The sequence below is a fragment of the Takifugu flavidus genome, chromosome 1, assembly GCF_003711565.1.
Source record: "Takifugu flavidus isolate HTHZ2018 chromosome 1, ASM371156v2, whole genome shotgun sequence".
Taxonomy (NCBI): Eukaryota; Metazoa; Chordata; class Actinopteri; order Tetraodontiformes; family Tetraodontidae; genus Takifugu; species Takifugu flavidus.
Window position 1 is genome coordinate 9,107,239 of NC_079520.1, and position 14,867 is coordinate 9,122,105.

The window sequence follows — 14,867 nt, forward strand, 5'->3', positions numbered from 1 at the left end:
GATGACCAGAAGGGGGCGCGTTTGGCCAATACATAAATGGCCTGCATCTCCGCGATTCACGACACTTTTCACGGCTATTTTAATGAAATTTATTTCAAAAGCATGTTAAAAATGAAACAACTGACATTAATGTTCTATGTACAGTTTAAATTTCCATCGCACAAAAAGCAGAATAAAATGTCTAAATCATATGCATTTCACAGAATAAACATAATTCAGGTACAAGAAGCTTTACAAATTACAACCAACATGAAACAAAAGTCCATTTGAAGATGATTTACTCAATACAGACGTAGTAAACCACGATAAATACACATTTGTATATATCAATAAATACTGGAAAATTAAACACGAGTTCATGGGATGCAGTGTCATATCAAGCCTTTTCTAACGATGCTTTGGCACAATTTATAGGAACTGTTGGTTATGTTGATGCCACTGATTGCCTGACAAGTCTGGGAGCTGCACAACGTGGGCCAATCAGTAAATATAGGGAGTTGTCTTCATGCAGGACTTTCAGCCACACGGTTGTCTAAATATCTGCAACTGCTCGTCAATTCCTCATTAAAGATGAGTGAAAAAGACAATTACAGTTGTCACTTCTTCCTCTCTTTTTTTAACCAGCTCAGAGGATTTGGAAAGTGAAGCTGTTAATGTAGCGACTAATAATCAGATCTGATTGTCGAACATGAATATTAGTTTCCTTCACATATCGACTCCCAAAGAAAACGCAGCCCATTTTACTGAGGATCCTCATTGCAAGGCTACAGCACTGGAAAACCCCTGGCTCCACTGCACCCAACGGTCCAACAGAACGGACAGCCATCCTTCCCGGATGCACGGAAACGAAGAATATTTAATCACCAGACACTGAAATGTTGCTTTGACAACATTCCTGAGCAGGATCCACTAACCAGTCAGTTTGATCACATACTGGCACATTACTGGTGAGGGATGAAGGTTTGACTGACATCATCTTCTGAGAATTATTTAGTAAAAGTGCTCCTTTATTCCAAAACACCTTTTTTTAATGGCCCTCCTTAAACAATCTACATCAATAAATAAATAAATAAATATTAGCGAGGGTCTGTATTTCTTCCACCCTTCAAGTATTTTCCAGTTAAATCCGACTGCATGCTACTGGACGCCACCCATAAGTGCAAACAGCTAACATTGTGGATTTGTAATCTTATTAACGTCCCAGAAAATCACAGTTAGTCTTTTTCCAATGCCATTTAGGGATTTTTAAAAAATCATGAACCTAATGAAAAGAAATGTTTTTTATGTAACATTTTTAAATATATAAAACCTTTTTTTCCTTTTTTCTTACTGAGATTTGCAAAAAAAATAAAGGAAAGGGGCATGCGTATTATCAAAACATGTAGAATATTCGTACAGATGCGTTTCAGAAACAAGAAATAAAGCAACAGTAAACCTTTTTGCACATTTGATACCATAGACATAGAAAAGTTCCATCTACAGTTCAGCGTCTGCTTCAAACTAGAACATTTGGAATTACAGGTACATTAAATACAATACATAACAAATATTTAAAGCGCCCCTCCCTCACCCGCTGTGGTGGACAGACCCACCAGGAATACTTTTATCAATCTCAGGATATTTTTATGATAGATCTGGCTTTTAATTACTTTCATTTAAGGTCAAATGATGCAAAAAAAAGGCCATGATGCTCTTCATCTCAGTTCAGGTTCTGGTCGAGAAGGAAAGAACACCTAAAAAGACCTGTTAGATGGCCGCGACCTCAGGACAGTGGTCGGGTAAAGGCAGGTTAGCGTTTGCTAGTAAGCTCAGGTCAGAATGTCTGGCAGCGTCGGGCTCCTGCGGGGGCTGCTCCGCTGCCACGCGTGAGCCGCGGCTGCTGTACGGACTGGCCGTGTTATTGTTCAGGTAGTTTTCAAACTGCGTCTGGGTTTGGTTGTCCGGCTGCTCCGCCAGCACCTTCGCCTGGTCCGATCCGTAGCAGGTCAGCGTGTTGGCGGGAGCGCTGCCGCTCAGAGTGAAGTGATGACCGGCTGGGTAATGCTCCTCGGCCTGGTTAGAGTAGTTTGTGTACTGCTCGGCGGACAGGCCGAAGGTTCCCTGGGTCGCGCTGCCGTTGGTGGCGCTGATGGGATCTTGGAACGCTAAGACCTCGCCGAAGCCTTTAACGGGCTGAGGGCCGCTGGAGACGGTCGCGGCGTTCCCGAGCTGATAGTACTCAGTCGGGGAGGAGTTCATCAGGAAGGCGTGTCCGCTCACGTGGTTGTCGTGGACCACCGAGCCATCGCTGTAGCACAGCACAGAAGACAAAGAAACCACCTCAGTGTGAGACACCGGCGAGGCCGCCATGTCACCCTGGAGGCTCCCAGATTTCTCTTCATCCTCATCGTCCTCTTCATCGTCCTCTGAGTTGCTGTTAGCCAAGCTCTGGGTGCTGGAGTCAGAGAGCCCGCTGCAAACGCTGCTACTGTCCTCATCCTCCTCATCATCTTCATTCTCCTCTTCCTCTTCTTCCTCCTCTTCTTCATCATCCTCCTCCTCCTCCTCCTCCTCCTCCTCCTCCAGCAGCTCCTCCATCGCATCTGCAGCGTGCTGCATGTGCATGCTGGCCGTCTGCTGCACAGCGTCTGACTGGGAGTAATCCAACCTGTGCTGGGACTGAACCAGCGTGCTTCCACCTTCCAGGTCACTGGTCTCACTGTGGTAACTGTTGGCGGGAGACGCCTGCTGCTGCTCACGGCTCTTCTCCAGCTCCAGCTTCATGATGGTGTGCAAGAAATGGGTCCTCACACGGATGGGATTAAACTCCACTCTTCCAGTGGAATTGCTGCAGCCCTCTTTACTGCAGCCGCACGGAAACGACATTCGGTCGACCTACGGATAATCACACGTTACTCATCTTCATATCAAAAGTCTGAGGTGTTTCCTTCTCTTGAAGTGCACATTATGACCGTTTACCTGGCACTTGATCCCCGCGATGCTGCAGGCACACGTCTCCGGGTCACAGAATATCCGGCAGTCACAGCCGCAGTCTTCCCTGGACACGCGGATGGCTCGCAGTTCGTGCTTCTCTTCCACGTCAATCTTCTTCACCCCGGAGGATCGGAGCAGCGCTCGGCGCTTTTTGGTGGTCAGAGGCTGCAGGAAGAAGTACTCGTCCACCTCCGTGTTGTCCAGATCGATGTCGTCGTCGGAGATGTCCTCTGCCGTCAGTGTGTCGGCCTCCTCAGACTCCACTGTGCCGTTCTTCGTTAGCTGGGAACAGAAAATTCCAGCCTTTTGTAAAACATGTATCAGTAAGAAAAAGAACAGACAAAGGAAACACCACGGGCACATTAACAAGGTCAAAACACACGTATTATTTCTCCAAGGAGCGGCGGATAAATCCAGATTTAATTTAAATCCATTAAATTCTTGATCCACTTAACATAATACCTATAAAATACTTGAAACTGAAAGATGAAAATCCAAAGCATTTACCTTGAGCTTGACAGAGTTGAGCTTCTCCTCCTTTAGGTGATCTCTGAGCATGTCTCTGTGGATTCTCTCCTGCTCCAGAGCAAACTCACCCAGAGAGTACTGCCTGATCCAGCTGTGCCTGTTGGACATGCCCAGTGTGCTGCCACCCTGACTGGGAACACTGGTGAAGCCCTGCCGACGGCTGAAGTAGTACACCGTCACCTTCTCAAAGTGCACCCTCCGGGTCCTTAGGCGCTTCTCTCGCTTCAGTATCGAGTTAGCTGCCAAAAGATGTTGGGAAGGTTGTTAATGATTTTAGTGTGATGAGGAGTGAGAACGTTCAACTCTGTAATGTAAAACTTAATTAATTGTTTAGATCCTTATTAAGGATAAAAACAATCTGGTTCTAAATGAAAGTCTTATATGAGTATTAAATGATTTAATAGGCTTGTGTGTAGCATTTGGCGACACCTAGCGGTGAAACACAAATCGTAATAATCTATAATCATATTTTATTTTAACTGATCATTTAAAAACATATTTAAAAGATACGTTTTGCATTCTGATATCAGATTCAGAGAAAATCATTTATAAATCTAACAATAAAAAGGAATTGCGATTAAAACAGTTAAAACCAAAAACATGTTTCTAACACTTGACAAAAATGATTTAGGAAAATCATTTTCTCCACTTTTAACCCCCTGTGAAATATAGTGTTTTATTATAAGCAAAATTTAAAATGAAGAATGTATTCTTCTACCAAAAGATGCTATAAATGTGCAGATTCTTATGTTTTATAAAGTGTTTTGTGACTAAATGCAGAGCAATAAAACATATAAAAGTGCTGGGACACAGACTTGCAGATTTTATTTTATTTTTGGCCTTACGTGTCTGAAACCTGAGCTGAGGTTCTTTCCTTCACCTCAGCAGCTTTTCCACTGAAGAACAGCTTCAGAGAAGCATCTTAAAAACGACATGCGAGCCCTCGGTGGGTCTTTGTAAAGCAGAGACAGCGGAGCGGAGGGCAGGGCGACGGCGGAGCATAAATAATCCCCTGCCCGACGAGCAACGCCACTTTAGAGCCGCAGACCTCCCCGCTGTTCGCCCAGTAGCAGCGCGGCAAAATAGAAACATATGGTTGTAACAGCTCTGCACCCAGCGTGAGAAGGACAATGGATGTGACTGCAGATGTAGAGCTGTCAGAGCTGAGCACAACCCGCCTTCATTAATGCAAACAGCAGCCGGCTTGTTTTAGGCGTCAAACAGCAGATGTTATAATCCACATAATCACTCTCCATTAAAGCCCATCCATTTAAAAAACACGCAGGTTTCAAGTGTGCAAGCTGTTATCAGAGCGGCTCTGTCTCGGGATGTAAAAACCGCTCCGGACTTTTGCTTTTTCATGTCTCCGTTTGCTCACATGTCACTTGACAGGAGCAACTTCCTTCTAACGCACGGCTCCCTTGTTGCCGTTGGCTACCAGCAGCTGCAGCTGACACCGGGGCCGAGCTCGGCCTCTGGGGACGGAGCACCCTATTTATGTCTGGCTGCAGCGAGGGGCTCCTGTCACCCACGCACACGTCACTCACGATAGTGGAAATGACAAATAAAGAAATCTGCGATTTTTGAACAAGCCCAAGTGGCCAAACTGCTCCCACACAACACGAGTCAAAACCATTCATGAGCCTTTTGACAGTGATTTACTCACCACTGTCAATGTTTAAAAGCTGGTCAACGTGCACATTTATTGCCGTTTCCTGCAATAAAAATGCCCGTTTTTACACTGAAAGCTGACATTTAATAACCGATTAAATTATGAACGACACCACAAAGAAGGTGAAATTACAGAGGTTACACTTATTTTAGTATGGTTTTATACCCCTATTTTTTTTAATGTCTTTTTATTTATTTTTTGGTCTTTTATATTTTACTAAAACCACTTTGTATCTAATATTTGTATACCTGTTTTACAGAGTGACAGCAAACAGCTTGAATCAAGAAGGATGAATTATTGACTGCACATAGAGAATGGTGTATGCATGCGTGCACGTGTATTCATGCACACACACCCACACACACACACACGGCTGCATCAGCTCATTCATCTGGCTCGGGCTGTATGCTGATGCTATAATGAGGCAGCTGCTGGTGCATACCTCCTCTTTATTACACTCTCCTTGTTTCTTCTCTGCTCTGCACAGCAGAGGGAAATAGAATCCCTTTCAACACACCCCAAACGCTGATTTCCAAACCTTCCCCGCAATGATCATGAGCAAAACCAGCAGCTGATTCATTATTCTCCCTTTTCATTAAAATAATTCTGCTTTGCTGATTTATATTTGTTTCTCTACAGTGAAAACGTTGACATGAACCTTCCTGTCTAAAGCCCTGAACACGGCGTCAGAATGGAGGAAAACAGGGTAGATGCTCACGGGTGAACGGGCCCGAGGCTGAGGGGTTGACGCTATCGCTGCTATCCCCGCTCTCACTGCAGGAGACCTCATCATCAGACTCCCGCAAGGAGGAGCACGGGGACGAGGAGGCTTCCACCTCCTCAAATTTCCTCTTCAGTATTCCACTCATGGCCCGCCGCATCTCCACCTGAAACCCAGAGACAGAGGAAGGGTCACACATTATTTAATATCTAGTTTAGGGCCTCCACAATCCTCAGTGCACTCAATTAGCAAAGAGACTCTCTGCTCCCTCCTTTTTCTGGTCTACACACACACACACACACACACGCCACTGCTCCCAGCCGCTCCCTGGGCGATTGATCACCTTGGCACAAAGGAGCCGAGATGGAAGGAGAAAGCTGCTAATTACACACTACATCTGCCTTACAGGAAGTTCATTTCACTGTCTTTGATTGAGAGGCTGAGCTCCTAAAAAAAACATAGAAATAAAACTGCTGCAAATGTTTTTGATTAGAAAAAAATCCACCAGTGCAAAAATGACACCACGTGTTGTGGGTTAGGGGCGCATGTGTACGCATAACATGACGCGAGGGGAGGGGGGATCGGGCAGTAGAAAGGGATGACACCCTGTACATGTGTAATGAGCTACTGCTGGGTCAGGCACACTGGAGAAGAAGCCTCAGGTGAACACACGGAAAGATGTCTGCATCAACACCCTGTACTGTTGCTGGTAATCAGCTACAGTTAATCATCACGTGCCATGAAGCAACACTGGATGGACCCATCGATTATACCCTTGCTCCAGGCCCGGAGCTAAATGTTGCAGGTTAAAAGAGTTCTCGGAGGCTGTTGTAGCAGAAGTGTTACAGAGCACTTCAATGTCAATTGAGAGGGGCCATTAGCCCTCTCTGAATGATGATGCAATTAGACAAGTAAACAAGGATGAGCTCATCAGTCAGCCACAGTGAAACCAATGAGGATTAGGCCGGCTCTGATAACTGCTGCAGAGGAACTGTTACACAGAAAATCCTGAAGAAAAGCCTGTCTGTGCTCGGATTTTAAAGGATGGCTTGTTTGGATCGTAGCCGTCTCGTTATGTCACATTTTAAAATCGGCACCAGCGAGCTCTGGCGCCTCACTGCTTCCTCTGCTGGAAGGAGGGATCGGTAAAGATGGCGTGTGTCTTGGCCCCGCTCTGTCAGCCAGAGCAGCTTGTGGGGGAGTTCCATTCACAGAGAGCCACGGCATTTTCATCTGGCCTCCGCTATCGACTCATTACAGACGCAAATGCTGCCAGGGAGGACAAGAAGCAGGCGTCGCCAGAAGTGGGGGGGGTCATTGTTTCCAGGAGGCTGCGCTCGTTTAGCGCAGTGACACGGCACCGCCGGCGTTTGGACGGCCTCCACGGGCAGCACGTCTACCTACGGACCGAGCAATGCGAGCCGTCCTCCAGAGAGCGGAGGAGAGGGAGCTCAGTCTGGAGGAAATCCAGAAGGAACCGATGATACTGAGGCGAAAGAGGCAGCAGGTTTTAATCTAGCAGGTGGGAAAGAGAACATGAACCCAACAACATGAAGCCTTTCCTGCTTTTGGTTTAAAACACCGGTTTAAAAGGTTGGAAGGAAACGGTGTCATTTGTTACTGCTCTGTGGTTGAGCGTTTGCAGCACAGGCAGAGTCCATTTCCCAGCCAGGGTCCTAATTAGGTACTATTGTTAGGAGCCTATTTGCAAGCTTAACCTTCGGTGGATGCTGCACTAGTCTTTGATGCCAAAAACCGTTACCATGGAGATCCTAGTGTACTCCTTCAACTAGTGCACTCTCGTTTGACAAGAGCTGCATGAGAAGCGGCGGTGTTGGAGCGAGTATCTCAGCACCACATTTACTGCTTTTCCTCTCCTGCGAAGCAAACGAGGAAAGTTGAAAGGATGACATCATCAATGACGGCGCTGCAGGTAATCTGGGGGGGGGGGGGATGAAATAAAGAGCCGTTGCACCTCTGCAGCGGCCCCTTTGTCTCCACTGCTGCCTTAACATTAATCACGGGAGGACTAACATGGAGAGAAAATCCCAGAGAAAATAATGCAGCAGACGCCAGCCAGGAGAGCCCCTCCCTGCGCTGCCCCCGCACATCAGCCGTGGAGACCAACTCCTGTCCTCCACAGACAGGGCTGGCGGCGCCGGAGCACACTTGCATTCCCAATAACATTAGATCTCCTCCCTGTCAGCTGTGAGTTTTCTCAACAAACAGGATGAACCGACGTGGCACCGCGAGGCTCGGAACGCTCATCCCAGGCGACGCCGGCCAGCCCGTGGCATCTGGAGCCAGTCGTGACACATCAGCCCCGCCGTGACCCCACTGCACTTTATTTGGTTTCCGTCCGCACGACAAGGACTGACCTGTATCCCACAGCGGGAGCGCGATTCCCTTCAGCTCTCCTGGCAGCAGCAGAGCCTCACAGTCATCATCAACAGAGGCGGAACATGAATGATGAATGAAAAGGTCCCTTTTCTGTTTCAGCCCACTGACGTGCAGCGACCTCTGAGCTCCACGAGGATCGGGGGGGAAAGAAAGGATGCAGGAGTGCGACCGAGACTGGTAATTTTCCACTTTAAGGCCACACTGTGGGTACCGTGGCTTTTACTGTGGCACGCTGACAGCCTTTCTAAGTTTAACTTCCTGACTGTCACCGGGTTCCTCTCCGCTCTTCCGCGTTGCCTCTCTCTTTCAGTTCTCTCACACAAAGGCTCGTTAGCTGCAGCCGGCTGAAAGGCAGGAGCATGACTGAGGCAGCCTGTTGAGATCACATGGGTGGGATGTCTGAGAGGTGGGGGGGGTGAGGAAAAAGAGAGCGGGAGAGAGTCAGCCTTCTGCTGTCTGCAGATATATTTACCAACATGAGCTGGGGGGGATACAGGAGGCTGTGCAGGAAAAGAGAGAGAGAGGTGGAATGTTTGAGAAATGGAATAGAGGGGGCATCTGGGAGATGGAGGGTGGGGGATGTAGAGGGTGGATGCACAGAGATCCTGGGGGGAATAGTGAAGGGGTATGAGGAAGGGGGGAAAGCTGAAAGAAAAGGCAGAGGGCCAAAGGAAAGGAAAATGAGAAAGATGTGATGGGCAGGCATTATTTCAAATTATGAATCTGCTGCTAAATTTAAAAAAAGACCTAAAACAAATGATCACAATGCACCATAAGGAACATTTACTACAGCAGAGAAAGAAATTTAAACATTATCCTTGGGTTAAACTGAATTCTATTTCTTAGGTCTTAATTATTTATTTATTTTTACTGTAAGCAGCTTCATCACAAACTTGTAAGGTTTATTTAATTGTAATTACTTTTTACATTGGCTTTTTAAATGATGATTATTCTCCAGCCTTTAATGAAATTAGGTGAACTGATCTGCATTCTTTAATGGTCCAACCAAGGTACATTAAACCCCCGCTGCGTGTTGGCTGTTACATTTGGCATACATTGTGACCTACATTCATATTTTAATACAAGACAGCAAATTTAAACCAAAATCAATCATCTGCATACTCAGACTGATTGAGGTCACGTGCAGGAGACCTGCCCAACTCCCAGTGAAGCACATGAAACAACCGTGTAATAATCTTCAAACACGACCATGTTTTGCCAATAAAAGGCTGATTTTTAAGCTTCCCCTCACTCATTTTTTAAAAAAGAACCGAGATGCCCCCCAGAGAAGATTTGAATAATCTTAAAAGTGACGTAATTTTGATGAAAGACGAGGAGACGGTGTGGTGAGGCTTCTTCCCGTTAGCTCAGACCTGCCTGCAAATGATAGATGTTGTGTTGCATGTTACCTGCATGTGACTTAATATATGCTGATGATGTAACACTCTTTCTGTGTGTGATGCTCTGAGAGCTCACCTGCTGCACAACAACCTTCCTGCAAACAGTTAAGGACAAACGTAGAAGCGCCTACTGACCAAAGGCTCAAATGATCTGGTCCTGTCACATTTAATCTCACGAGCAGCAGCAGCGTTGGCCATGAATCTGCGTCTGCGTTATGCAAGGTTGAATCTTTGTAACCTGCCTCACTTATCGTCCTTGTTTAACCCCTCAACCATCTGCATGGGTGCATTGGTCTCAGTACCTTACAGAAGTGGGCGATCACTGTATTTATGATGGAAATTCTGGTCCACCACCTACACATTTACCAGCTGCCCCTTTCCCCAAGTCGGGCCGTCTAACTGCAGCGGCGGCCTGTCTGAGAACCGTGAACCTCACCGTTCGTTCTCGCTAATCTCCCACTGAAGTAGACACGGTAACAGGAAGCTGAGAAAAGGCCGGACTGGAATATCTATAAGTAGCTCCACTTCAGGATAAAAACAGGTGACATAAAACAAGGAAGAGGTTACAATAGAGAACAAACATCTGTGTTTACCTACCGACCATTAAATGAATGTGGACATGCAGCACAGACAAATTATAATCCGTACCTCACAAGTGTTGCTTTAAAGCAAACGCGTCGCCGCAGCAAGTCTCTTGTGCCATGAAAGTTACAGTTTTATGCAGCCACATTGGTAATTAAAGTTAAAGATGTATAAAACTGTTTTTTTAGACGATAAAGTTCTTTCAGGCGCTTCGTTAAGCTCTTTGAACCACTGCCAGACGTGTAAATGTGTGAGATCTGTAGGTAGGGACTGAAACGGTCCTTGTCCCAGACGTCTGCCAAATGCCTCTGCTATATTCAATATGGCTGGTAGCAGCGTTTCCACGGGGATGGAGCACACATTTAGCCAGCCCAGATGGCTGATCCTTTCATTAAATGCTTTTTTTTTTTAAATGTGAAGAACACGATCATGAGAAAATGGATCGCAGTGGGGGAAAAAAATGCGATCGGTGGTGCGAACGCCAGACAAAGACCAGAGAGGATCCTGGGCCACGCACGCCGCTCTGAGGTTGCATTCGAACTCATCCATCACCGATGTCACACTTGAACGCAGCAACCTTGAGCGGGAGGGAGAGTGCCAGGCGGAGGGAGATAAACAGATAGACAGAGTCTTGGTCTCAGCTGGACACCCCCCCAACCCCCCCACGAGGAGAGGCTTTGGCCTGGATGAATCTACGGCTATAGATGATGTCAGCGGAGGATCCCTGGCCTCACTCACATGTAATAAAACATCTGCATCCCCACTTAGGAGGAGCCACACATCCAGCCATGGAAACAACTGCATTGTGGTTTTGTGGTGCTGCACATTAAACCCCCCCCCCCCCCCCCCCCACCATGAACGAGAGGCCCGGTCAGCAGTTCAAGATGACAAACCACATGAACAGGAAATTACACGGAATTCAGGTCCTATTCAGAATCCACGCACAAAAAAAAACAACATTCCGCAGTGAAGCACAAAGGAATCCAGTAAAGAAAATGTAGCAACATCTACAGATTTATGCAAATGAGGCTTCACTTGGGCTCTGTACATTTGTTAACTTGCACTTGCCTGAGGCTGCAGACAGATCTGCTCCATGCACATGAAAGGAGAAGGAGGGGGGGCAGGAGAGGGGGTGGTGGGGGGTGGTTGGGGTGGGGGATGCAGCCCACTGCTCAGCACTCAGCACACGGAGGAGCCTGGCGATGCCTGCTGCAGCCTCCCTCCCACAGCTACAGTAGCAGAGTGCTGGAAATCATCGATCTGCTCTCCCACCAAACAGGACAATGGAGGACGCGCGGCTCCTCATTAACCACCAGACGGGACGCTCCCCCCGACGCCACCTGTGAAGCCCCGACAGCATGAGGAGCGTCACGGATGAGCGGCCGCTTTAGCTCGGGAAAAATCCCACCGGGTTCAAACACCAACCCGAACTTTTGTGCCCGTTCCCTCCCAACGTGTGACGACGCCACAACATCTAGGCCCTGTTTGTGGGTGCCGGCAGTCAGAATCAAAACAGACGTGCAAACGAGCAGGCGGCGCATTGCAGCTCGTGTTTTGATTTGCCGTAATTCCGGTGGCACAATAATCAGGTGTTCCCGCTCTCACGCCAATCACAGCGTGGCCCTAAATTATTCAGAACTCCGTGTTTTATTTATGACTGCATTTTCCCATGCCACCGGAAAGTTCGCACGAGCCGGCTTTGCTGGCAGGAACCGAGCTGCCAAAGCATTTCACAAAGACAGGACGGCTTTCATCTCGCACAGGCCGGGAAGGCTGTGGGATGCGGGGTTCACATTCGGCAGACGAGCCGCATCATTTATATATAGCCAGCATCGTGTTGGGAGCTGCAGGTTTTTTTGGTTTTTTTCCAATGTGCAAAACATTTGACCTGTTATCCTGGAAATTTCAGGCCTGATCTATGCGTAATTAAACTACAGTGAATTGGTTCTATGAAACACTTTCTTGTAAGGATGATTGTAATTAGATTACAGCCCTTTCCGTTTCCTGCATCATACGTTCTGCAATAATAAGCAGGGATCTCAACAATGTTCACTGCAGTTATGAAGACAAAGAGGTTAAAAAGTCCACCGTCAGCGACATCTCCATCAGTTCTAACACCTGTTTTCAAGTATTTATGCAGCAGATGAGACGGAGACACAGCTCAGAATCACCACATGAACCACTGACCTGCAACAGGCTGTGGCAGAAAGGTGTGTGTTCATGTCCAACATATGGTCAAACATGCTAATGTGCAATAATTCATGACAATTTCACATTTTTATTAACCAGAAGCTTTGCTGTTATGAATCAGGAGAACTCAATTTGTATTGACAACAGTAGGAAACCAAACATTAAAGAACACTCAGTGCTGTTTTATAAGTATTTTTTGTTTGATATCATCAGTAACTAATCTGAAGAAGAGCTTGCTCGTCAATGCAGATGGGGCTGTAATTATATGTAGTTTGATTAATATTTTAATAAACACGTCAGCTCCACATCTGCTGAGCTGTGTGGAGTTTCGAACATGTACATTGGCTCTGAACTGACATTTAAAACTCAGTGAGGAAGACAAAAATATGTCTTTGTTCTGTAACATGTAATTAACCACCGACAGACAAAAGGTTCCAGAAAGGTGTCATGGCAACGTCTCAAGAGAAGACGATCCTGAAGCGTGAAAGCCCCCGAACTCAGCCAGGCAGGAGCCAGCGACACAAAAAGAGACGCATCAAAAAGCCTCGAAATTGGAAACGTGAACCCCGCTGAGAAGCAGGAAGCCGCGCTGTAATCTGACGGCTACATCTCAGCTCATGCTGTAAACCCTGAACACGTCGCTAATATTTGGGATTTCTCACCTGCGCGGGCTAATTAGGAACAAACGCCAACGGCGTGAGTGTGCAGAGTTTCCTGGACGGCAACCGAGGCAGGTTTGGAACTCCATCTGAGGAAAAGGGCTTGGACCACAGCTTTTCTACGCTGTGGTTCCCACATTTCCCCTGGTCACCTGGGCGGGAGTTCCTGCCCTGCTCGGAGTGACAGTAATGAGCTGCACCAAACCCCTCTTTCACAGAGCGATTTTAGAACTCTCCAGCTCCATTATTGTGCTTCCTCAGAGAGGGACGGCCTTTCACACAAATGCAGCACAGATTAGATTACATGCTACTACATTAGTCAGTCTGTCTGTTAGGATCCCGACGTGACTTATCAAATACCAAAAAGCTCAGCGCTTTAGTGTCTTTATCCAGGCACCAGCGTGTTTACATGTGTATGTTATACCTTTTGTTTGGCTCACATCTAATGCAATCTGCATCGGTTTCTCCACTAATTCCATTATAAAAATCAATCAAGCCAGATTCGGGCGTGCATGCAGACAGCTCGACTCTCCTCACTGCCGTTAACCACGACATCTTCCCTGCCCGTCTCTGATAGACCACATTCACCGAGACCAAGCCTCGGCCATCTGTGCTGCATATCAGCGCCGAGGAGCCGCTTATTCAGAGAGAAGACGCTGCTTTTCAGCGGTAAATACGTGTACCTAATGTTTCATTGTCCTTTAACTCTGTACCACATGTACTAATTAAATTCTGCTCCTCTGAGGACCGGCTACCGATAGTTTGAGGAGACAGATGGATTGAGGAGGAAAAACACACAGTCACAAGAAGAGAGCGAGCCCCCACCTCCTCATTCCCCAAAGACACACAAACACTCGCATACACACACACACACACACACACACACACCGCCCACCTCCTCGTTCCTCACCTTTCAGATCTCAGTCACAGAGATGAAAATGGCCGTGCGGCCTGAGTGCATGCATTCGCACGTTAATGATGTTGGACTGTCGGCCGGTTTCTCGCCGCGTTCTGGGTCTGACAAAAGAGCCCCGACAGAGGAGGCATAAAGAAGGCACGGCAGGGACAACGGCACATTCACGCATGATGGATTTTTAAAAAATCCCACAGTTCACACCAGGACACGACCGCCTCTTTTATCTGCAGGGACGTCCACAACTGCCCTGGAAAGGCATCACAACCTGCGCGTTCGAGACCAAATATCCAACCTCTCAGGGCAACAACGACTGGAACCAACGCGGCTCACTCTCGACCATTCCTGATATCTGCGGAACCCAGGGAGGACGTCTGCAATCAGCATCGTCTGCCTGAACTTCCCACCAGGTCTCGTTATCAGGCGTCCTTTGTGGGGGCAACGAGGCGGTTTTGCAGCCCTTGAAAGGTGGATCTGGCTTTGAGGAGAGCACTGTGTGTTCTGAGGAGGTGGAAGAGATGAAGCTCTTACCTTTAGAGAAATTAGACCGCAGCGACCCCCCTCTGCTCTGTGAAGAGAAGACAAAGTTGTGCAAGTTAATTATATTCACTCATCACAATGATGATGATGATGATGATGATGATGATGATGGTCATGGACATAACGCCTGTAATTTGCTGCTAACGCAACAGTAGATTGGGGGAACTTTGCAATACCCGCATTGATTTGTGGAGGACTGACGGCTTTATCTCTATCTCTTTGTCAGCCACACATTTCTTTTAGAGTAGGGAGGGGTTGAATAAAGGAGGTGTGTGCGTGCGCGTGCGCG

The 14,867-nt window shown here is 47.2% G+C and overlaps 1 protein-coding gene across 2 annotated transcripts; it reads right to left on the reverse strand.

Annotated features, from left to right (window-relative positions):
• Positions 1-73: 73 nt before the first annotated feature.
• Positions 74-14,716, reverse strand: csrnp3 (cysteine-serine-rich nuclear protein 3). 2 transcript variants are annotated; one of them, XM_057026399.1, is made up of 5 exons: positions 14,570-14,716; positions 5,892-6,060; positions 3,481-3,740; positions 2,959-3,255; positions 74-2,874 (listed from the first exon to the last, which is right to left on the reverse strand). In XM_057026399.1, the coding sequence occupies exons 2-5, from the start codon at positions 6,052-6,054 to the stop codon at positions 1,747-1,749; spliced, it is 1,848 nt and encodes a 615-aa protein (XP_056882379.1). In that variant the 5' UTR covers positions 6,055-6,060; positions 14,570-14,716; the 3' UTR covers positions 74-1,746. The 2 variants fall into 2 exon arrangements, with proteins under 2 accessions (XP_056882379.1, XP_056882388.1); XM_057026408.1 differs by lacking the exon at positions 14,570-14,716 and adding an exon at positions 8,273-8,707.
• Positions 14,717-14,867: the final 151 nt, after the last annotated feature.

What these genes read in the sequence shown, in the direction of transcription:
- csrnp3 (XM_057026399.1), bottom strand. Translation starts at nt 6,054, where the DNA reads ATGCGGCGGGCCATGAGTGGAATACTGAAGAGGAAATTTGAGGAGGTG. An exon ending in TCAACTCTGTCAAGCTCAAG is followed by an intron (nt 3,256 to 3,480) that starts GTAAATGCTTTG and finishes TTCTGTTCCCAG; the next exon opens with CTAACGAAGAACGGCACAGT. An exon ending in TCGCGGGGATCAAGTGCCAG is followed by an intron (nt 2,875 to 2,958) that starts GTAAACGGTCAT and finishes GATTATCCGTAG; the next exon opens with GTCGACCGAATGTCGTTTCC.